The sequence below is a fragment of the Penicillium chrysogenum genome, assembly GCF_028827035.1.
Source record: "Penicillium chrysogenum strain IBT 35668 chromosome Unknown utg000001l_segment0_segment0, whole genome shotgun sequence".
NCBI classification, from domain to species: domain Eukaryota; kingdom Fungi; phylum Ascomycota; class Eurotiomycetes; order Eurotiales; family Aspergillaceae; genus Penicillium; species Penicillium chrysogenum.
In genome coordinates, this window is record NW_026622749.1 from 590,810 (window position 1) to 612,309 (window position 21,500).

At 48.6% G+C, this 21,500-nt stretch overlaps 10 protein-coding genes across 10 annotated transcripts; 8 read left to right on the forward strand and 2 right to left on the reverse strand.

Moving 5' to 3' along the window:
• Positions 1 to 128: 128 nt before the first annotated feature.
• N7489_000234 (isopenicillin N synthase) lies at positions 129 to 1,124 on the forward strand (the record flags this gene model as incomplete). Its single annotated transcript, XM_056705989.1, has 1 exon — positions 129 to 1,124. One exon carries the CDS (start codon positions 129 to 131, stop codon positions 1,122 to 1,124), a length of 996 nt encoding a protein of 331 aa, XP_056570291.1.
• A 303-nt stretch (positions 1,125 to 1,427) lies between these two features.
• On the forward strand, positions 1,428 to 1,764 carry N7489_000235 (uncharacterized protein; the record flags this gene model as incomplete). The annotated part of the gene is made up of 2 exons (XM_056705990.1): positions 1,428 to 1,482; positions 1,547 to 1,764. 2 exons carry the CDS (start codon positions 1,428 to 1,430, stop codon positions 1,762 to 1,764), a joined length of 273 nt encoding a protein of 90 aa, XP_056570292.1.
• Positions 1,765 to 2,618: 854 nt separating this feature from the next.
• N7489_000236 (acyl-coenzyme A:isopenicillin N acyltransferase (acyltransferase)) lies at positions 2,619 to 3,893 on the forward strand (the record flags this gene model as incomplete). The annotated part of the gene is made up of 4 exons (XM_056705991.1): positions 2,619 to 2,654; positions 2,719 to 2,893; positions 2,962 to 3,113; positions 3,183 to 3,893. 4 exons carry the CDS (start codon positions 2,619 to 2,621, stop codon positions 3,891 to 3,893), a joined length of 1,074 nt encoding a protein of 357 aa, XP_056570293.1.
• Positions 3,894 to 4,906: 1,013 nt separating this feature from the next.
• Positions 4,907 to 6,467, reverse strand: N7489_000237 (NAD(P)/FAD-dependent oxidoreductase; the record flags this gene model as incomplete). The annotated part of the gene is made up of 3 exons (XM_056705992.1): positions 4,907 to 5,815; positions 5,877 to 6,143; positions 6,219 to 6,467. The coding sequence occupies 3 exons, from the start codon at positions 6,465 to 6,467 to the stop codon at positions 4,907 to 4,909; spliced, it is 1,425 nt and encodes a 474-aa protein (XP_056570294.1).
• A 539-nt stretch (positions 6,468 to 7,006) lies between these two features.
• Positions 7,007 to 8,362, forward strand: N7489_000238 (saccharopine dehydrogenase family protein; the record flags this gene model as incomplete). Its single annotated transcript, XM_056705993.1, has 1 exon — positions 7,007 to 8,362. One exon carries the CDS (start codon positions 7,007 to 7,009, stop codon positions 8,360 to 8,362), a length of 1,356 nt encoding a protein of 451 aa, XP_056570295.1.
• A 2,681-nt stretch (positions 8,363 to 11,043) lies between these two features.
• N7489_000239 (Zn(II)2Cys6 transcription factor domain-containing protein) lies at positions 11,044 to 12,952 on the forward strand (the record flags this gene model as incomplete). The annotated part of the gene is made up of 3 exons (XM_056705994.1): positions 11,044 to 11,374; positions 11,424 to 12,112; positions 12,155 to 12,952. 3 exons carry the CDS (start codon positions 11,044 to 11,046, stop codon positions 12,950 to 12,952), a joined length of 1,818 nt encoding a protein of 605 aa, XP_056570296.1.
• Positions 12,953 to 12,958: 6 nt separating this feature from the next.
• Positions 12,959 to 13,654, forward strand: N7489_000240 (uncharacterized protein; the record flags this gene model as incomplete). Its single annotated transcript, XM_056705995.1, has 4 exons — positions 12,959 to 13,068; positions 13,144 to 13,252; positions 13,303 to 13,406; positions 13,435 to 13,654. The coding sequence occupies 4 exons, from the start codon at positions 12,959 to 12,961 to the stop codon at positions 13,652 to 13,654; spliced, it is 543 nt and encodes a 180-aa protein (XP_056570297.1).
• A 3,181-nt stretch (positions 13,655 to 16,835) lies between these two features.
• N7489_000241 (VOC family protein) lies at positions 16,836 to 17,367 on the reverse strand (the record flags this gene model as incomplete). Its single annotated transcript, XM_056705996.1, has 3 exons — positions 16,836 to 16,868; positions 16,922 to 17,064; positions 17,148 to 17,367. 3 exons carry the CDS (start codon positions 17,365 to 17,367, stop codon positions 16,836 to 16,838), a joined length of 396 nt encoding a protein of 131 aa, XP_056570298.1.
• Positions 17,368 to 18,939: 1,572 nt separating this feature from the next.
• Positions 18,940 to 19,941, forward strand: N7489_000242 (uncharacterized protein; the record flags this gene model as incomplete). The annotated part of the gene is made up of 4 exons (XM_056705997.1): positions 18,940 to 19,101; positions 19,165 to 19,396; positions 19,479 to 19,772; positions 19,832 to 19,941. 4 exons carry the CDS (start codon positions 18,940 to 18,942, stop codon positions 19,939 to 19,941), a joined length of 798 nt encoding a protein of 265 aa, XP_056570299.1.
• A 53-nt stretch (positions 19,942 to 19,994) lies between these two features.
• N7489_000243 (sterol desaturase family protein) lies at positions 19,995 to 21,339 on the forward strand. The gene is made up of 4 exons (XM_056705998.1): positions 19,995 to 20,064; positions 20,162 to 20,402; positions 20,483 to 20,568; positions 20,650 to 21,339. Coding segments are annotated over exons 1-4 (888 nt in total). The 5' UTR covers positions 19,995 to 20,062; the 3' UTR covers positions 21,209 to 21,339.
• The last annotated feature ends 161 nt before the right edge of the window (positions 21,340 to 21,500 follow it).

Genomic DNA, 21,500 nt, shown 5'->3' on the forward strand with positions numbered 1-21,500 from the left:
TCGTTTCCATTGCGTCCATACTCTTCACTCATTGTCATCTGCAGGAGAACTTCCCCTGTCCCTTTGCCAAGCCCTCTCTTCGTCGTTGTCCACGCCCTCAAGTTTTCACCATTATTTTTCTAGACACCATGGCTTCCGCCCCCAAGGCCAATGTCCCCAAGATCGACGTGTCGCCCCTGTTCGGCGACAATATGGAGGAGAAGATGAAGGTTGCCCGCGCTATTGACGCTGCCTCGCGCGACACCGGCTTCTTCTACGCGGTCAACCACGGTGTGGATGTAAAGCGACTCTCGAACAAGACCAGGGAGTTCCACTTTTCTATCACAGACGAAGAGAAGTGGGACCTCGCGATTCGCGCCTACAACAAGGAGCACCAGGACCAGATCCGTGCCGGATACTACCTGTCCATTCCGGAGAAAAAGGCCGTGGAATCCTTCTGCTACCTGAACCCCAACTTCAAGCCCGACCACCTTCTCATCCAGTCGAAGACTCCCACTCACGAGGTCAACGTGTGGCCGGACGAGAAGAAGCATCCGGGCTTCCGCGAGTTCGCCGAGCAATACTACTGGGATGTGTTCGGGCTCTCGTCTGCCTTGCTGCGAGGCTATGCTCTGGCGCTGGGCAAGGAGGAGGACTTCTTTAGCCGCCACTTCAAGAAGGAAGACGCGCTCTCCTCGGTTGTTCTGATTCGTTACCCGTACCTGAACCCCTACCCACCTGCCGCCATTAAGACGGCGGAGGACGGCACCAAATTGAGCTTCGAATGGCATGAGGACGTGTCGCTCATTACCGTCCTGTACCAGTCAGACGTGGCGAACCTGCAGGTGGAGACGCCCCAGGGTTACCTCGATATCGAGGCGGACGACAACGCCTACCTGGTCAATTGCGGCAGCTACATGGCACACATCACCAACAACTACTACCCCGCTCCCATCCACCGGGTCAAGTGGGTGAACGAGGAGCGCCAATCCCTCCCGTTCTTCGTCAATCTGGGCTTTAATGATACCGTCCAGCCGTGGGATCCTAGCAAGGAAGACGGCAAGACCGATCAGCGGCCAATCTCGTACGGCGACTATCTGCAGAACGGATTAGTTAGTCTAATCAACAAGAACGGCCAGACCTGAAAGGGCCCATGGATGGGACCGGGATGGAAATCCCGGACTCTGAGCTAAACCGAGTCGAGAAAAAAAAGGGAGGAGCCGCCACCATGCCGCCACCTTCGTCTACCTAATTATCCATAGCCGAAGGGTAGATAGACCTTGTCGTCGAATAGTTATTATTTTCACCATCCATGCCAAAATGGTTAACGTGCATCGTTCCTATGTGACCACGTAGACCATGCCAGTGACTCCATAGCTGCCTGGCCCGGTCCAGTAGAAGACTGAACCTCTTCGAGATAACAAGATTTTTCTTATTGTTGTAGCACGATGGGTGGGGTCACCTCGTTTTCTTCAGCTCTGGCTCCTGAAGATTTGCGTAGTAGTGAGCTGTTTTAGGAACCACCTGCATTGAACTAAATTAGTACGAATCAGCAGAAGGACCACAGATCTGTACCAGTGCGCATACCACCCGGGAGTTTGGCATCGTCTGGAACTTGGCATGGGTGGAGCTGCTTCACAGAAATACGAGTCCGGAGTAGACGAGTGTTTGCGCCCCCTGTTCACCACTCTTGCCGACCCGTATGAAAACCAGGCGCGACCTGGGGATGGGCAGCCGGGCGGGAAGGCCAAGCAGATTCGGCACGAGCTCTCCTTGGCAGCATGATGCGTGGGGATGGAAGATACGAGATGGGCCCTGAAGAGTCATCCTGGGATTTCTTACAAAAATTACGAACCCTTGCGGCGGATTACACTGTCTTCCCAAATCCGAGGGTAATGCAGGTCCTGCATTAGCGTACGCCCCAGGTTTAGATCAAAGTTACGTAATTTATATGTACCGTCTAGCAATTGCTGCGCACCAGAAATGATGCATATACTCCGTACAACATACTCATTAGAGTACCGCTAAAATTTGTTCCAGTGTTTTCCTCCGAGTTGGTAAGGGAATGGACAGAGTACCTAATGTAGTGAAGATAGTGCAAACCCGGAGCAAGTACCCGCCTATCCCGTGGGGCCGTGGGGCAGGCACTAGCCTGGGCTGCAGCCAAGCTTTCAGGCAACCCAGGCAACCCAATAGGAACCAAGTGATAGGCCCACCTGCTTTCTATCTAGTCTGGACGATTGCTATTGGCTCGATCATTGTTTACCATCCGGGCAAAAAGCTCTACAGAGTTGTGCTATTTCTATTCCTGTCTTGGCATGTCCAGGCTGGCTGTTATCGCCTCCGTGGTGAACCCTCTTCACGCAAAAGGTCAGTCAATAATGCGCTTCACCGTTCTCGACGAAACTTGGCATCCATGCTCAATCCAGCTCCTCGGCAAGACTAGGCGGATGCAGCAGGGATACTCGAGGTACCCCAGTTGATGTCCCATCAGTGTCATGCTATGGTCCCAGATTGGTGGCTACGGCCAATATAAATCTCAGCATGCAGTTCCGCCTGCATGATCATCCCCAGGACGCGTTTGTCATCTCCGTTAGCCAGACCTCAGTTGTTTACCCATCTTCCAACCCGCAGCAGAAATGCTTCACATCCTCTGTCAAGGCACTCCCTTTGAAGTAAGTGCTGCACTGAATACCAGATTTTTTCCTTCTGAATCTTCCGAGCTCTGACCTGATCCAGATCGGCTACAAACATGGCTCTGCTGCCAAAGCCGTGATAGCCAGAAGCATTGACTTCGCCGTCGATCTCATCCGAGGGAAAACGAAGAAGACGGACGAAGAGCTTAAACAGGTACTTTCACAACTGGGGCGCGTGATCGAGGAAAGATGGCCCAAATACTACGAGGAGATTCGCGGTGAGTGCCACTTCGGTCTTTCCTACATTTTCTGCACCAATGCTGACCGATGACCCCCGAAAAACCAGGTATTGCAAAGGGCGCTGAACGCGATGTCTCCGAGATTGTCATGCTTAATACCCGCACGGAATTTGCATACGGGCTCAAGGCAGCCCGTGATGGCTGCACCACCGCCTATTGTCAACTTCCAAATGGAGCCCTCCAGGGCCAAAACTGGGATGTACGTTAAGAGATTTTACCTCCCCATTTTATTCCATCGAATTTGCGCCGACTAATTTGGTTGTTCAAGTTCTTTTCCGCCACCAAAGAGAACCTGATCCGGTTAACGATCCGTCAGGCCGGACTTCCCACCATCAAATTCATAACCGAGGCTGGAATCATCGGGAAGGTTGGATTTAACAGTGCGGGGGTCGCCGTCAATTACAACGCCCTTCACCTTCAGGGTCTTCGACCCACCGGAGTTCCTTCGCATATTGCCCTCCGCATAGCGCTCGAAAGCACTTCTCCTTCCCAGGCCTATGACCGGATCGTGGAGCAAGGCGGAATGGCCGCCAGCGCTTTTATCATGGTGGGCAATGGGCACGAGGCATTTGGTCTGGAATTCTCCCCCACCAGCATCCGAAAGCAGGTGCTCGACGCGAATGGTAGGATGGTGCACACCAACCACTGCTTGCTTCAGCACGGCGAAAATGAGAAAGAGCTCGATCCCTTACCGGACTCGTGGAATCGCCACCAGCGTATGGAGTTCCTCCTCGACGGGTTCGACGGCACCAAACAGGCATTTGCCCAGCTCTGGGCGGACGAAGACAATTATCCCTTTAGCATCTGCCGCGCTTACGAGGAAGGCAAGAGCAGAGGCGCGACTCTGTTCAATATCATCTACGACCATGCCCGTAGAGAGGCAACGGTGCGGCTTGGCCGGCCGACCAACCCTGATGAGATGTTTGTCATGCGGTTTGACGAGGAGGACGAGAGGTCTGCGCTCAACGCCAGGCTTTGAAGGCTCTTCATGACGAGCCAATGCATCTTTTGTACGTAGCTTCATCCGACTCCGTCTTCACTTCTTCGCCCGCACTGCCTACCGTTTGTACCATCTGACTCATATAAATGTCTAGCCCCTACCTACACTATACCTAAGGGAGAAAAGCGTAGAGTGATTAACGTACGGGCCTATAGTACCCCGATCTCTAGATAGAACATTTAGTAGAGATTAGGATGCCTAACTAATTTAACTTTAGCATTGTCCCGTTCATATTGATTTTCAGTCCATTATACACTCTTAATCGTTTCCCGGTAGAAGCCTGATATATACGACCATAGGGTGTGGAGAACAGGGCTTCCCGTCTGCTTGGCCGTACTTAAGCTATATATTCTACACGGCCAATACTCAATGTGCCCTTAGCACCTAAGCGGCACTCTAGGGTAAGTGCGGGTGATATAGGTGAGAAGTCTTAAGACTGAAGACAGGATATCGCGCGTTACCCTGCACCGTACCTACTACCTTCAATATCAACTCTTTCAGGATGGACAGGGTCGACAGCCCGCGCACGCCACTGCTATCGAGGGATAGTAGGGAGAGCCCGGTGCTGCCGAGCGGGTTCGGACCCCGCAACGAACAGTCGCTATTTGCTGCATCACCGAGTCTTCTATTCAATCTGATAACCTTGCCTCCAAGAACGAGTCACAAGCCCAATAGCAAAGCATAAAGAGAAATGGTTATCAGTCCGCTGGCCTGGGTATGGGCAGTTCAGCGGAACACGCCTGGGTGGGGCAAGTACGGCGCCCGAGCTGAAAGGAAAGGGCGGGTTGAGAGGGGCCTGGACATAAGCCTGCTGGCAGATCTTCTACGAACAATGTTAGGGCAGGGTTGTGGAGACCCATGTTTGTTCCATAGTATTCTGCGAAACCTATAGTGGGGTCTTTGCTACGGAGATCCTGTATCCTCAACTATTGTGGCCCATGTCTTTGACGTCTAATTTAGGGCTTAATATCATCAAAGGTCCACATCTGTCCTTATCTATTGAAGAAGGAAGCCAGCGCCGCCTCATCACCCATTCTCGCCTTGTCCGTCAAACGTTTCTCACTACTCAAGTACACCTCAGGGAGCCAGTCAGGCTTCGGCTGTCCCAATGCCATTAGCGCGATAGCCTGACCAGACAGCCAGGCTTGAGACATGCCATATCCGTTAAAGCCCGCAGCGACCCACTCTCCCCCTTCAACCTTCCTGTCACTCACGCTACTGGGAACACTTCCCACAATGGGGAGTTGATCAGCAGTCATCCCAATAATGCCAGACCAGACCCTCTGGATTGCAGTCGTAGAAGATAGCGTAGTATTGGTGATTTCGTTGGTCCAGCCCTCGGTGAAAATTTTCTTTGGAAGTAGATTGGTCAGATTACCCACAGCGTCCGCACTGATGATTGAATCGTCGGGGGACAAAAAGTCGTCCAGTCTCTGCAGGTCACCTCCAACAAAAAGGTCTCCGGTCTGTGCATTTTGTTGCATCCAGTAAAGGCCCTGCTCGACCAAGGTAGTATTCGGGTCCCACGATTGCTTCGAATGGAAGAGCCAAGAATACGGAACATTCCCCCACTGGGGCCCAGGCTTTTGCGTTGACATGGAAAGTCGACAGGGGAAGAGAGGGCCCCTGAGCTTGGGCAGAAGGTGGCCGGTAAAACCATTCACACAGTGGAAGACCTTGGCGGCTCTGACGGTCCCGCGGGGTGTAGTGAGCACATATGGATAGGCAGTCACGGCATCGCTAGAGATAGTGATCGAAGTGACGGCTGTCATGGTCTCGACAGAGAAACGATCTGGGTGACGTTCAAGAAGGCGTTGAATGATGTTTGTCACCAGCCGATACGGCCAAAACACCTTTGATTTCACCACTAAAGCGCCCTTCGAGCTCTTGAGATGATATCCCTATCGAAGGTGGTTAGAACTGCGCCGGAGTGTGAGTCAAGCTCTCCATAAAGTTTCGTACCTTCTCCGCCACCTCCCCTTCGAGGACTTTATATCTGCCTCTAGACTTAGGAACAGCTTCCTCGTACATTTGAACAGACCGAGTAGCAGCGTCGAAGCCCTCCCTGTCGTCAAAGCTAGAAATCGTAGTGACGTCTCTAATTTCGCTAACATTTTCGAGATTCTCCTCTTTAGCAATCCGAACGACCTCTTCCAGGTTGAAATCGCCAAATTCAGCAATCTCCCTTGCTGCCTCAGCACCGTACGCGTCCGCAAAGCGCTCATAGAACTGAGGGGCATGGCTCAATTAAAATCCTCCATTGCGACTTGTAGCGCCGGTGGTCAAAGAACGAGCTTCAAACACGGTGACCTTCTTATCGAACCCCAGATCGCTTTCAAGGATTGTCTTGGCCGCACTGCAGCCGGTGATACCGGATCCAATGATTGCACAATCAGTATACCTAGGTAGGTCCTTCGACTGGATAGTCGCGAATGGATGCGCAGGCTCTTGCCAGGCTGAAACAGTCGGGTTCGGGACTGGAATCCCGGGGTCTTGAATGACTTGGCTGGCGAGCTTGAGCAAAAGCTCATGTGGGAGATCCGAGTTGGCCATATTGGGGATTGAAAATGGAAACAGACTCTGACGTTATGTTTTGGCTGGGTATGAAGGATATCTATCTGATACTAAAGGATCAGGGTCTGTTATTTATGCGATATTCAGACGGAGAAATTGAGCTTCATCCGGGGCACCGCCAGCCCTCCACTCTCGTGTATGATCACGTGATCCTGCCAAAGGTTCCTTCCTGCTTTAGGAAGTCTTGACGGCCTGTGTTAGGACCGCAGCAGCTCCGCGGCTTCGCGGCTCCGAACATTGCCGTCATCGATCTAATTTATGTCATCGTCGCCCATTGTTCGGATCATTGAAAAACTTGCTACAATTTTTGGAGCATGATATTCGGCACCCACGATATCGACCTCGGAGCCGCGGGTCAGCTTGCAACATGCCTTGGCAACAGTCTATGATGTGTTTAAAAACACGCATGGATTCTTGAAATGAAATGCCACTTTAAGTTTAGTCGTGCATAAATCGAATGTCACAGCTAGGCTATCTCCATCTAGAACCAAATAAACAATCAAAGCAAATTGCTCAACATGGGTGAAAACTCCAACGTGCAGAAGCCTGTCATTTTTGTCGGTGCTGCAGATGCGATATGCGGTGAAGCTATCAAAATCTTCGCCAAAGCAACAGATCGCCCAATCGTTCTCCTCGATGCCAACCAGAATTCCCTTCGAGATGTCGCTGCCAAGTTGCCCGGTAGAGATGTTACTACAGGGGCTGTGGACATATTCAACCCTGAAGAACTCCGCGCCGCGATTGCCGACGCCGGCCTTGTAATCCAGGGTGCACAGCCGTACCAACGGACCTCTGAACTGGTGATCACCGCATGCATCGATGCGAAGGTGCCATATCTCGACTATTCCGACGACGTCCACAGCACACAGGTGTCTCTGAGCCTACACGAGCGGGCAAAGCACGCCGGAATTCCTTGCTACATAAATTGCGGCTCCTCTCCTGGTATGACAAACCTTCTCGCTGCCGAGATATCTCAAGAACTCGATAATGCTGAGTCCATCGATATCTGCTGGCTCGTTAGTGAGGAAGGCGGAGAACTTGGTAGAGAGGTCCTCGAGCATGTTATGGACATTACTGGGGGACCTTGTCTGACTTGGGCCGATGGGAAGGCAACAGTCCATGAGAACTGGGTTGAGACATCTCATGCCCCTCTTGCTGGAGGTTCAAATCAGCTTTTCTACGAAAGCATCCACCCGGAGCCAGTAACACTCCCTCGCCGATTTCCTAATGTGGGCCGAATTCGCACACTAGGCGCTTTAAATCCGGCACCATTTAATGGTCTTGCACGGGGACTAGGTGCCGCGGTCAGTTCCGGTGCCCTGTCTATGGATGCCGCCGTGGACTTTCTACAGCACATCCAAAGCAAACCATTTGCGAGCTGGAGTGACATCTTCAGCGCAGTTGCTGCGCAGTTCCAGAATGGCAACATCACCCTGAACCAGCTTTATCAGCTGGCGTCCCACAGCGTCTCATCACTGAAACCGGCAAACTTCGCCCTCTGGGGCATGGTTGGTCAAGTTCGCAAAGGCCAATGTACAACAGGCGAGGCCCTGGGTTTTCTACTGAACTCTATGCGAGGGAAGAAAGCGCCCCCGCACTCTGGTATGCTTGTTCGAGGTGTTGGCACCCGCAATGGACACCCCGCAGTGGTCATCAAGCGCACCCGCAATTTGCAAAAGGACTCGCCATTGGGACAAAGCATGGCAACTTCAATTGGAGCGTCCTGCGCTGCTTTTGCCCTATTGGCTCTTGACCATGAGGAGCAGGGGCGTGTCGGTGTGTATTGTCCGGAGGATTGGGCTGAACCTGACGCGTTCTTCAAGTGCATGGAAAAGCTGGGGTGCCCGCGGGATCAGATAATTGAGTCGGTTTAGGGGGTGAATAACGACCAGTATGGCGGATAAATATCATTCGGGCAAATAATTCATTTCTTCTGTTCTACCTAGCTACTTTCGAAATGTGGAATTTAAAATATCGCCAAGGTTCAAAGAAATGACTCTTATTCCTAGGCTATCTGCAAGCCGCGTCCTTGCTGGCGGAACGTTTGCTTTGTAGTGCACTATCTACAATGGCCTGTCACTTAATCATGCCTCCAATCCGAGATAAAATACTAGCTATACTAAGATGGGGCACTTTTGTTGAATTAATCTCACTTCCATACAACCTCGCCCATCATCCTGTATTGTTGCAGCCAAGTCATACTACTCGGTGTAACGACAATCCACGACAAGGTATATTGGGACACCTTATTGGCCGATACAGTGGCCGCCCCTTGCGAATCACTACGCCATGATGGGGTAAACTAGGGGCCCGCGGGACCCGGCTCCCGATTTGAGCCGAGGCGCGGAAGCGGTAGAATTAATGTTGTGTTGTGTCCATTTCCTCGTGTTGTATCCTTAACGTCGTTGCTTACCATTTAGAGCACGGACAAAAGTAACCGAGGGAAGGTTTGCCTATAGCCGCTATGCCATTCCCTGGCCTTGACAGCGACCTTCGTTTCATTCAGACCCCAGCAGCCAAACCTTCAAAGTACGGAACGCCTAGAGATTGTGGAATAACCCTCGCAGATATGAGTCTTTCAATCATTGCTATGCGACCCAGGTTGCTACCTAATTAACTCTAGAAGTCGGCGGCCACGGCCATCCATGACTCGCCTTACCGAGTGAGGCCGTTCTGCCGTGTGGCTGAAACGACAACGGACCTGTCATCCTACTCGAGATTCCGTTGTGGGTACTTTCGAAAAAGCAGCTCATTCAGCTTCGGCTATAGGACAAGCCTCCAGTAAAACTAAGAGGTTAGAACAAGGTCTTATTATATATCCTTTGCAACTATTCTGTTATTGAGGGTGACCTTCCACTCAATCATTCATAATAGCCGCATCTCTCACCGAGCGAGCGTTCTAATGGTTCATCGAAACTCATTTGTGGATAATTTAGGGCCTTACCGCTAATTGACGGTCCCTCTCACGATTCCACGGTCGTGCGAAGCTACCTTTTTCCTATAACTTACGTCGAAGGGCCCTAGCATTCTAGAGTTAACTAGGAAAAGATTTGCCCCATATTAAATATGACTAGGACGTGTACTAAAAATAAAATAAATCTTATACCCTAACCTCTAATCTAGGGATCACTTTACCCTCGACCAACTTACCACCCATTCAACTAGGCATATTATCTCGAGCCGATAAGAGTCTAGGCAGTTCCGAAGCTTCCTAGGAACCCCTCGACAGCTACTATATCATATTCTTATAACGGGAAACCCACATCTCGTAGTATCTAGTAGAAAGCACGAGACACCGATGACATGCTCCTAGATCAGAAAGGCAATAACCGAGAAGATATAACTAGGCCTATTCCGAGAGCATGCACGACAGAGCTCTAATTCTTAGCGGTTAACTTTGGGATTCCCTATGCTATCGTTGTTCCAAGGGCGATTAGGCTACTTCATAGATAACATATGGAGTGATATAGATAACACCGATATCCCTATTCCGGCTCATTGCTAAGGCTTCTATTATAGCAACGTGCACTACGACTAATCCATGAAATAGATGGTATAACTACTTTAACACCACTTCGTAACCCCGCGCTGCTCAATAAACCGCTACTAGTATGTGTGTTCTATATCTCAGTATCCTAGTCGCACAGAGGCGATATATATAGTCCCAAATACACAATAACGATCGTGTTCCCTTAGGCCTATAACAAGGATCAGCCTATAATGAGCGAAGGATAATAGGTATTTCGTACCTGGTCTAAAGCTTTCGTTTAAGTTAATTCATTGCCGTCAGTACGGCTAGGCTCGGCGGAAACTTTTAGCCCGTGGAGTCCCCAGATCTGGTGTGGTGCGCAGCCACAGTTTCCTTGGATATCGGTCCATTTTGGAGCACCGATTTTCAACTCGCAGAGAAAAGGCCAATCCTGTAAAATCAATCCTACTCTAATTGGTAAACTTGCAACATTAACAAACAAGCCTACTAAAAACACAGCAGAAACTACAGGATTTCTACAACTTATGGCAAGTATACCTAATAAAACGAACTCTCTTCTAAATCCATTACTAATAGAATCCTTCAATAGAAATACAGTATTCATATGGTAAAAAACCAAATCTATTAACATTTTATACAAACAATAATAAACGTCTAGGTAGGTTTAGGTAATGATCTAATTAGGGAGAAATGGAACCCAACCTTCGATAGCTTATAGCTATTGAAACATTCAAAGTGAACGAACTTACCATGTGTCTCGTTAATCAAAACCTAAACGCCGCAAAACTATCAACCACGGCTTTCCGGAATTTGGGACCTCAAACCGTTACTTAAATTGCCCTGAATTGACATTACCGAACGGCCAGAACCATCGGTTGCAATTTTGAATCGGGACCCGCGGGTCCGCGGGTCAGTAAGTAGCAACCCCGCATTCAGGTAGGCATTGCATCGCGAGCTCCGTATGCAAAGAACCTCCGTGGTCGCGTAGTCTGTCCATTACACCTAGCAATCCACTTCTACCTTTTTTGGTACAACATGCCTGACAATTGAAGTATTACTAAAGGTATGGATATCGACGATATGGCGCTTGCCAACATATCTGGCTATCCTAATGTTTTCGACGCGCTTGGCGATAGAGATGACGGTTACAGTCATATTCCAGACGGGCTAGAGCGCCAGGGCTTGATCGCCTTTGCTAATCATTTTGGGCTCATTGGGGATACTGGGTTAATTCCCTTGTCATATTCTCCTGATGGTAGATTATGTTCAACTTACCCCGACCCCTTGCCTAACAGGGCAGAGTCGCTGCAGCTGAGGGGTGGGACTTTGGATACCGTAGGCCCATTCGACCTCTCCCAATGTCCGGACAGCCTCAGGTCTCCTTCCGCCGAAACCGGTCAAAATGCCAAAGGAAATTTCTCTGCGGCCTCAAATAACCTCGCGAGTGAGCGGAAGCCAGCGAGAATTCGACGACAAAAACCGTTCATGTGATTGTTGCCGCTCAGCGAAAAGGGCATGCGATTTGCCCTTGAGTACCATTATTTCAAACAACCTTCCTTTATCGCCGTGTTCGATGTGCAAGCTACGGGGCACGGACTGTATAGTTATATGGCGCGCGAGCAAGCAATCCTCTCGAAATGCCAAAAAGTTCGAACCTGGCCATGGCCCAGACGTCATCGAGCACTGCGAAGATGCTGTCCTCCCCACGACCTCTATTCTGGCGAGCTCCGAGTGTAGTCTAGCCCGCCATATGATGTCCCGTGAAAGACGCTCACAGAGATTGAGTTTATATATTGACATCTTCGATATCCCGATGTCGAAACTTCTTTCGGAAAGGTGCATGCCTCCTTGCTACTCCTTGGGGATAGCAGCTTTAACGCCATTGACCCGTAATCCACACTTGGCTGCTCAAACCAATCTCATCCTCTCAAGTATCCGAAATTGTTGGGAAATGGGTTCTTCCCCACAACCACCAGTTTCTATAGTACCAAGTTTGTTTCTTACGGCTAGCATTCTTGATGCGTTATTTCAGCACGCACGGTCCCGACCACAATGTGTACAACTTACCTCGCGCGATAATGCCCTGACCGAAATGTATAAGTGGGTCGCTATTGCGACCGGATCGCAATTTGCTGTCCGTGACGGTGACGCTAAGGAAATCGCAAAGTCTCACTAGCGGGCTAAGGACATCGTAAGTGCTATATGGTGTAAGGCAAAGCATGTGGTATTCACGAACATTGTAGCAGGTGAATCATTCCGTGTAGGATTGTCGCTGCTTCTCTTTGGAACACTTTTACCACCCACTGAAACTGGTCAGAGCCACGAGTTTGAAGAGGATGCTGCCTATGCACTCCACGAAGGCATCTGCCGCCTCCAAATGCTATGCGCTGAAGTATGTGTTTTCTTCCGCTATGGTGATGACCTGCCGGATATAGTTACACCTTTGATCGGACGGCGTCATTCTGATGAAAAGCCACCCCTGATGCAAAACTTGTCCACTGACGACTTTGAGAACGTCTTGGAACTGATCGTAGCGTTTGAATGGCTCGTGGAGATGTCTCAATCAGTAGCAATTGCTCTCTTCCTAAGACGAAGTTTTACTGTTGCACCGACTATCACCAAACTCAACACCAACATCAACCGCCTAATGGAGGAGGTAGTTCAAGGGTTGCATACGAAAGGTGTGGATGATGCTATTATTGCACGAGCTAAGTTAGAGACCAAGCTAGTGATAGTGCTATGGTCTCTAGGATCTGCGGAATATCTTGTGTATGATGCTTTGTCTGAGTCAGGGTCTCTCGTCGTCTTATTGTGGAAATTACTTGCTTGTTTGACCTTAGCCGCACAAAATGCCCGGAGCGGGGCAGCTAACTATGCAGATATCCACCGGCATTTTAATAAGACGATAATGCTTATTGATCTATGGAGAATAACCTTCGGAACAATTGACCATTCCATAGCTATGAGGATGTAGTTAGCAATGACGGACCTGCGGCGTAGTGCAATTTTCTGCGCTACAGACGGCGATCTCGCTGTCCTTCTCTTTTATGGACTTTCCTGCCAAATTGAGAGACGTATGGCGGACCAGCCGTAACTGCCAGAGGACTCTTTTCGGGAAAAGTTGAAGCAAACCAGTAACTATAGAGATTTATAGCGATTGACAAGTGCGTTGCAACTTTCTTCCCTCGCCTTAACAAGCTATGGGGGCTCGAGCCCTGGCTTCCAGGGGAAAGTTGGGTTAAAGGCCAACATCGAAGACGTTCGGGCACATCCGGTAAGTAACCCCTCATTAGACCAGCCGTTCCCGCACTGAATATTACACAGCATCCTACTATGGTGGTGGAAGCATACAAACTAGCTGCCAATGCATTTGCCGAAGAAATTCAGAACTCCCTTCCCGTAGCTGATACAAAACGTATTTCAGATTTGTCCATTGAACTCCAAACTTGTATATAGGAACTGCGGGGCCTCCAAACTACCCTTGTCATGTACCTATCTACTGTTTGCGGCGATGGGCACGCTAAGGCCTTCTGAGCCCTGCCAGCAACTTGAGATCCCCGTTATTATGGCACGCTTAGTGGGTGTTCATAATAGGTTTCAGAAAATGGCCACTGCTGTTGCGGGCTCGCCTCACCATTTCAACTTGAAGTTTTTAGAACCATTCCGGAAGATGTAATATTTCGAAAATGTATCTGTACCTGTGGAGGTGTGTCTACCATGATCAATTCTGTTGGATAACAATATCACTGAACTGTATAGTTCACGTACAGACTAAAAAATAAGTGACCATCCACGAAGAATTTCTACAGATCATAGCTTATCTAGTTGCGGGTGACCTTATTGGTCTCCTTTTAACAAAAATAGCGCTAAATAAGATAGGCACCGTTGCCATTTCTTCTACGGTAACCTATAAGGCCGTAGGCGCTCTTGCACTAATTTATAGTGACCTAGTTTTGCTGGGCTCAGCAAATGCGGAGACCGGGGTTACAATATCCGTTCACCGCCATGATAGTATGTTGGGATTCGTCGGTACACTATGGAATGGGGCAAAATGGATAGCTACATCACTAAAGCATCAAGAGAAGTGAAACATGCTCCATTCATGGATCTTAATCGCCCATGATTTTCACTGGTGGTCTAAAGAGCCTATATATTGTCTTGGCCGATGAGTAGATGTTCCAACAGCGTGGAGTTACCAAAATCGGCAATGATATATAGATTGTGTTTCCCTTTTCTCACCCGTGTCATCAGGTTTCAGACAACAGGTTATACAGGGTATCGCTAATTGGTTCCCGTGATCTACAGCATGCGATGTGCAAATAAACGTCGATAGACGCGCCAGGTACTTCTGCTATTTCAGGTCAAGTCAATCCGCTCAGAATGTGGGAATTTGCAAATAGATCACATTTCTCCTTGCTCCTCGAAAAAATACACGCAGACTTTCCTAACTAAGAAACAAAGGGTAATGACAGCCCCAAAAATGCATGAAATATCCATGTCCCTGGCCCCCAGTTGTTTGACCTATTTGTCAAACCGCGGGTTACTCAAGGTTAACCACATGCGGTTCCTAGCAGCAGCATAACCGACCGCAGTCAGGAGAATCCCTACCCTCAACCGCGAAAAACGCGGTTACCTAACCCCACCGCAGCGGTCAGACCGCGGTTAGTGCCGAGCTCTAATACCGACCATTATTCCTAGCAAGTGCCCAGCCTAATCGGCGTTTTGTACTCCTAACTGTCTTTTCGTTTGATCATGCCAACGGAAAATTATATTTGAGAATGATTAAAAGTATGAGCGTTTTTGTCCTTGATACATATTCTGATGGTTCGTTCCATATTTCACCGCCAATAATATACAGGTCTGAAGATATATATAGGGGACTGCATATATAAATTCAACATATGGTGACATCACCTTACGGCGGTATATCCTGCTAACAGATACAGAATATCGTCAAAGAGCACGCGGTGAAGCTCAAACCGAGAGAATGTTGCACACAAGAGCGACCGGCCTACGGAGGAGGATATACTTTACCATACACTTCAACATTGTTTTTGAATTGGTAACCTACGTTGATTGCACCATCACGCAACCCCTAATTCATAGCCGAATTGTTCCAGAAAAGACTATATATACAGTGTATTGAATATACTGCACTTCACCGTGCTGCCAAATTGAAGCTGATTGACAGCATCGTTTTACACTGTATATCAGCTTTCAAATTATTAGTGACGGAACGAAGATCATATGTCAAACTGGGGTATGGCCTCCATTAGGCTATACACATTAACCGTGGTTTTTTGTGTTGGTCGAGTGGAATAATGCCGTATTTTATTCCAACATCATACGTTATAATATGACGGCGATGGGTGGTCACCGGTGGCGGCCACCTCACCGCTCGGCAATCGCGCCGCAACGCACATCAACATGTGGGCTGGCTCACTGATCCCGTCACCATCAAACCATCACCATGGTACCATCATCACCACGAAGAATGAGAGGAAGAGGCAAAACGTGGCTGACGGAAGCTTAGCAGGCGATCTTGCCAGTTCGCCAGATCTACAAGCAATTCTGGACGGTTCCATGTAATATTACTGTACTAACGATGACTCATTGATGACAATATAGGTATTACGAAGACTGTACTGCCGGGATTATCAGGCGGTGACCAAGAGTGGCTAGCATCCTACGGAGTTGTCTTCCGGCAATCAAGTAGTAAGAGTACGGTGGTATAGCTGATTTCGAAAACTACTGCAGCAAGAACGTTGTCTTGCCAGGAAATTCCGTCCGCTTCTATGACCATCCGCATGTAACTGGATTCGAAGGACTCGTAAGTCGAACCAACGACTTGAGTATCCGGATGACTGGGGGACTGAGTTGCCATGTTCGCATTTGTAAGCTGACAGGCTGTAAAATGGAGGGTAGCCTTTGGTCCTTAAGAAAATCTGCGACATCTAAAACAGCTCGCAAGAGATTATGTCAACTGGAGCTTGACTTATTTTCACAAAAGCAAAGTATAATCTGACGCAAAGGGTACAGTCATATTCGAATTCAGTTTTAACTCCACTCTTGCGTCTTAACTCCCGAATTGTAAGGGAATTTGGGCTCTGGACCAAATTCTCCGCCAAGGATACTCTTCCGATAAACGAACGTTTACCAAAAAGACCACTTATGATAACCATCCGGTTATCATACCAGAGTTTCCACTATACCCGCAAATTGGATATACCCCACATATTTTCCAATTGCGACCGAGATGATCCACTTTGTGGACTTGCATGGTTTATCCATTACAATCATAGTATTGAGAATCACATTGCTAAAAGCTAGAAATTAGTACATAAGCTTGAGCTGCCTACAGCATAAAATAAATGATTTTGGGTCTCTTCTGACTTAATTCTTTGCCCCTTTACGTTGTAAACACTTATCTTTCCTGAGGGTATTATATTCCGCGGTGATGGCACTTCAAGCACTTCGCCCTGCACTTATGAATGTGTAATGTGACATTTTAGTTATATAACGACTTCAGCAGGCCTGATAGTCGGTCCAGAAACACCACTCAAGAGAGTGCTAAAGAACAGAACGCTAAATCGCGAGAGTTCTATCTTCACATCCCTCAGACTTTGAATTACATCACCTCCTAACTATAGGAATTAAACTACGAGAGACTTCCTATTGAACTAGCATCCCTTCTCCCAAACTGGCCCTAGCGTCCGGGCTGGGTCGTTCTCCAAGCAAGGAAAAATGGAAACGAAAACTAGTCAAATTAAAAAGAAACAAAAAGAAATGATAGGAACACGCCGTAGCGGGGTAGTAACCCAATTACTTCTCAGCTACAATGGCTCCGTCCGAGCATATTACTTCTTCTGGTTTTCGGGAGAATGGCTAACCTAGAATCCCCAAATAAGCCACGGGAATGCAGAAACAAGGTACCTGGACTTACCAGCTCCACATTATTTCCAATTGGATCCAAAACGAACGCCCCGTAGTAGTTCTCATGATACTCTGGTCTCAACCCAGGCTTGCCATTGCAAGTGCCCCCAGCGTCGATAGCGGCCGTGTGAAACGCGTCGACAGCAGCCCGGTCTATTGGGGTTAGTCTATGAATATATAACCTAGGAACTTAAATGGAAAGTCATAGGAGGAAAGTCTAGGAGAAGTCACCATACTCGGAGCAGTAAAAGCAAAATGGAACCCGGAAGGAATATGCGTCTCCTTCTGGGTAATCCAGAAGTCAGGAATCTCGCTGCCCAGCCCAACCATACCTGGGAACCTCATGATTTCCTTGTAACCCAGTGGAGAGAGGGCCTTCTTATACCACTCGACAAGAGACTCGAAATGCCCATCCGGGGCAGTGATGCCAAGATGGTCGATGTTGCTGGACATCATGGCTGTTGATTATTCGAGTAATCAAGTTACAACTGGGAGAGCAGTGGAAACAAAAGGAAAATTGCCCTTGCAGAGGTTCCTATATTATTTATACATGTGAGGGGAAGGAAATACGAAGTCGGCATCTAAGAAATCAAGAATTGCACGGACTGCAATGCTGCCCGGATAATACGAAGCCACAAACCAAAAACAACACGATCCTGCCAACATAGCCTTAGCTATGGGCTGCCTAGAATGATGTCATTGACAATCTCCTGCTTTATCACGTATTTCGCCCGAAGTACCTAGATACTTGAGGGCTGTCCGAAAAATACGAGTCAGCTTTTCGGTGCTCCAATAAAACGAAGCGGTGTCTCAAGTCGTAACAAGCATTTGTCCCTGGTCATCCCAGAGGTGATGATTCATCGATATTCTCGCTAAAAAGCTCTGCTAAAATATTACTTAGGTAGTCACGGGCTCCTTTTAAGGTTAAAGAAGAGCTCGCTTATAATTCTAAGAAGCAATTTTCCACGTAGTGAGGAACCTTATTAATTATTCGTCAACGTCCTCCTTTAATAAGCTATTAATATCCTCCTCTACTACAGTAGCTATTTATACTTAATCATCCAGCACCTATTAAATAATACCTAGTGACCGACCGCGATTTTCAACTTACTTGATAAATATACTCGATATATAGGTATTATATCTACGAGAGCCTACTCTGTTCTGGAGAGCTGCATTTGACGTCTCCATGGTTGTGATATGTTGGTCAAGTTTACAACTAGAATGTGAGAACCTGTGGGATTGACGCCAACATGACCGCTTTTGAGGCCATAAACGGCTGCTTTTCCACCCGTACACCACTATTCTGCACCCGCCTAGCACTTTTAGTCATACACACTTCTTCCCCTCGTTTCCACTGGGGACCAAAACGACGCCGAAATGGCTCCCCTTCAGCTAAATCCAAGTCCCCTCCTTTTTCGCCCTGTCCAGTTGAGCTCCTATAAGATGCATCGTCTTCCCTCTCTTCCGGTGTCCTTACACCTCCCATTCTCGCTCATACTCGTTGCCCACGCCTTAAGTCGACCTTGACGTTGTCGTCTCCATAAGCTTCATCATATGGAAACTCTCACACGGCTCCTTCGGCCAATTCTTCACCTGGCTACGAATCTTAGCTCATTATCTCTTCCAATTCATACAGCTACTGCAAAACTCCTTAATAGTCACGCTTTTGGCTATCTTAGAAGAAACTTGAAGGTCAAGGTTGCATATAAATCCATTTTAAGCCTTAAAAGGATAATACTCGCTCAGTCTCAAGTTCAGAGCACCATCTATGCACCTACTACCGACCAGACGAACATCAACGCATGGTTATTAGCTCATATGGATTAGACCATCGGTCTACTATTAAGCTCTTGCGACGAATGCAAAGCCTCGAGGTGGTTAAGTTCGATCAGGTCGAGGATCCTAGTGACTTCTCCCATGAGGTGTCATTCCTAAGTGCATCGGCCATCAAGGATGACTAGCTTTCGATATATCGGTAAACTGGAGGACATAGAATCTGACCTATATTACGCATGTCTTACAGGACTGCACGCTGTAGCTATCAAGTTGCTGGAAGCTGGATCGAACGTCAATGCTCAAGGGGGTGAATGTAGATGTCCGCTTAACGCAGCAGTATGTAGAGGCCATAAGCAGCTTGCGAAGAGGCTGATCGACTGGCAGCTTTCTACGCCCATAAAGGCTGCTAAGGTATGTTGGGCCGATGAAGCCCGAGTGATCCGTCCGAAGACCACAAGCTTACGCCGCTCGTAGCGTTACGCCGACACGCGCTGCCTCTTTACCGAGTGGATCGACAATGCACCGGAGAGCGAACGCGCGAATGCCGCTTTCGCACGCTTGAATTTCCTTCCCAGCCATTACCAGAAAGCCGGCAAGATCAGCAACGACGACATGCTGTACCCCCTCGCTGTCTTGGCCTTGGATCCGAAGCGCTGGATCGAGCAGTACCAATGGAGGAAGCTAAACGAGATGGAGCTTTGTGCTTGTAAGTTGGTCCAACTGCAACGATTGCTGCGCACTTCCCGGGTCTTGCGAGTGGTCGTTAATGATGCTGTTTGGTCTCATAGTCGGCAGGTTCTGGAAATCCGCTGGCGATGCCATGGGCATTTCGTACGAATACCTTCCGTCGTACAAACCCGGCTTCACAGACGGCTTGCATTGGCTCGACGAAATCGCAATCTGGGTCGAAGCGTTCGAGCCGCAGCACATGGTTCCGGATACCAATTGTAACCTAGTCGCCGACCACACTACGGATCTGCTCAACTATACCCTGCTGAAGCCCTTGCATAACGCGGGCAAGAAATGTATCACCGTCCTCCTGGACGAACGGCTCCGGAAAGCGATGATGTATCCCCGCGCGGGTAACACCTGCGGAAACTGTTGGCCCTACCAGATTTTGCAAATATACTGTAAGAACCAGTGCTGCTTGCCATAACTCAGAGCGGGCCATTCCCCGAAGGGGTGAGACCGGGAGCCGGAACACAAAAGTCAGGCCACAGACGGGCCGGGAGCCATCCGAGCCCCACATAGTACTCTCCCCCAGATCACTTTATTTGTTTAGTTACGGAGTACTCCCCTTTTCACGAAATAGTCTTCTCCTTCTCTCAGCCCCTGCTTCTTCTCTCTTATTCAAGACCTGCTAGGAACCACAATGTCTGTATCTCCTCCACTTTTTTGCACCCCCTCCCCCTGGGTGGTTGAATTATACTCTTTTGTGGAATTTGTCGCATATTGACCCTTTTTCTCCTAGGAATTCTACCGTGCTGCCCCCCGGCACCTATTGGGGCCAATATCAGGATATCACCAAATCCAATACCCACCTGAGCGTGGCAGAGAGGTTGTGGGTCGCATGGTATGCGTGGGTGCAGAACGATGTCCTGGCCACCGGCATCATGTCCTTTCTCATCCACGAGTTGTTCTACTTCGGCCGCTCTCTTCCGTGGATCTTCATTGATAGCTTGGATTTCTTCAACAGATACAAGATTCAAAGTGTAAGTGGCAAGCCTAACACCTGGCACTAGCCGAAATCAACCCAATTCCAGCCGCCATCGAAAATAACATTCTGCTTCAGAGCAAAGTACCTTCATTACGCGAGCAATGGGATTGCGCCAAGTTCGTGCTTCTGAGCCACTTCACCGTCGAACTTCCTCAAATCTGGTATGTTCCTGCCCTCGACGGAGTGGTATTCTACCCGACGTTTGCCTGTCTGGCCCGATTGAGTAATAACGGCTCTTCTAGGCTTTTCCACCCAATGGCCCAGTTCTTCGGTCTATCAACATCGATTCCTTTTCCGTCTCCCTGGACTATGACATATCAGATTGCGATATTTTTCGTGATGGAGGACACTTGGCACTATTTTTTCCACCGAGCTCTTCATTGGGGTCCACTCTACAAGGCTATTCACAAAGTTCACCATCAGTATTCCGCACCATTTGGTTTGGCCGCCGAATATGCTTCTCCTATTGAAGTGATGATTCTCGGCTTCGGGACCGTCAGCTCCCCGATCCTCTGGTGTGCTTTCACCGGTAACCTGCATATTCTCACTATGTACATCTGGATTGTGTTGCGCTTGTTCCAGGCTGTTGATGCCCACAGTGGCTACGAATTTCCTTGGAGTCTTCACCATTTCTTGCCTTTCTGGGCTGGTGCTGATCATCACGACCTCCACCATGAGAAATTCATTGGGAACTACTCAAGCAGTTTCCGCTGGTGGGACTACCTCCTTGACACCGACTACACTCCGGATGCCCTGAAGCGCCGAAGGGAGCAAAAGGTGAAGGCAAAGAAGACACAATGATCTGAACGTTAGCAGTGACAGTCTGCCTATTTTCTCTTCAATTTGGGCGTTGGCTCTGTCTGGAGCTATTTACCTGATAGATGATAGCCTTTCTTATGGTACCCAGTCCGTTGCGACCCCATACCGGTCGCCACCATCTAATTGCATTGACCATGTAATTAAATTTCTGTTCAACGCAGCAAATATTTTTTGGATTTTCTCAACAACCAGGACCCCAATAATTACACAACAAAAGCCAAAAGTACTACCAGATAATATCTGCAAGTGGATCCAAATTTAACCCGATTGGACC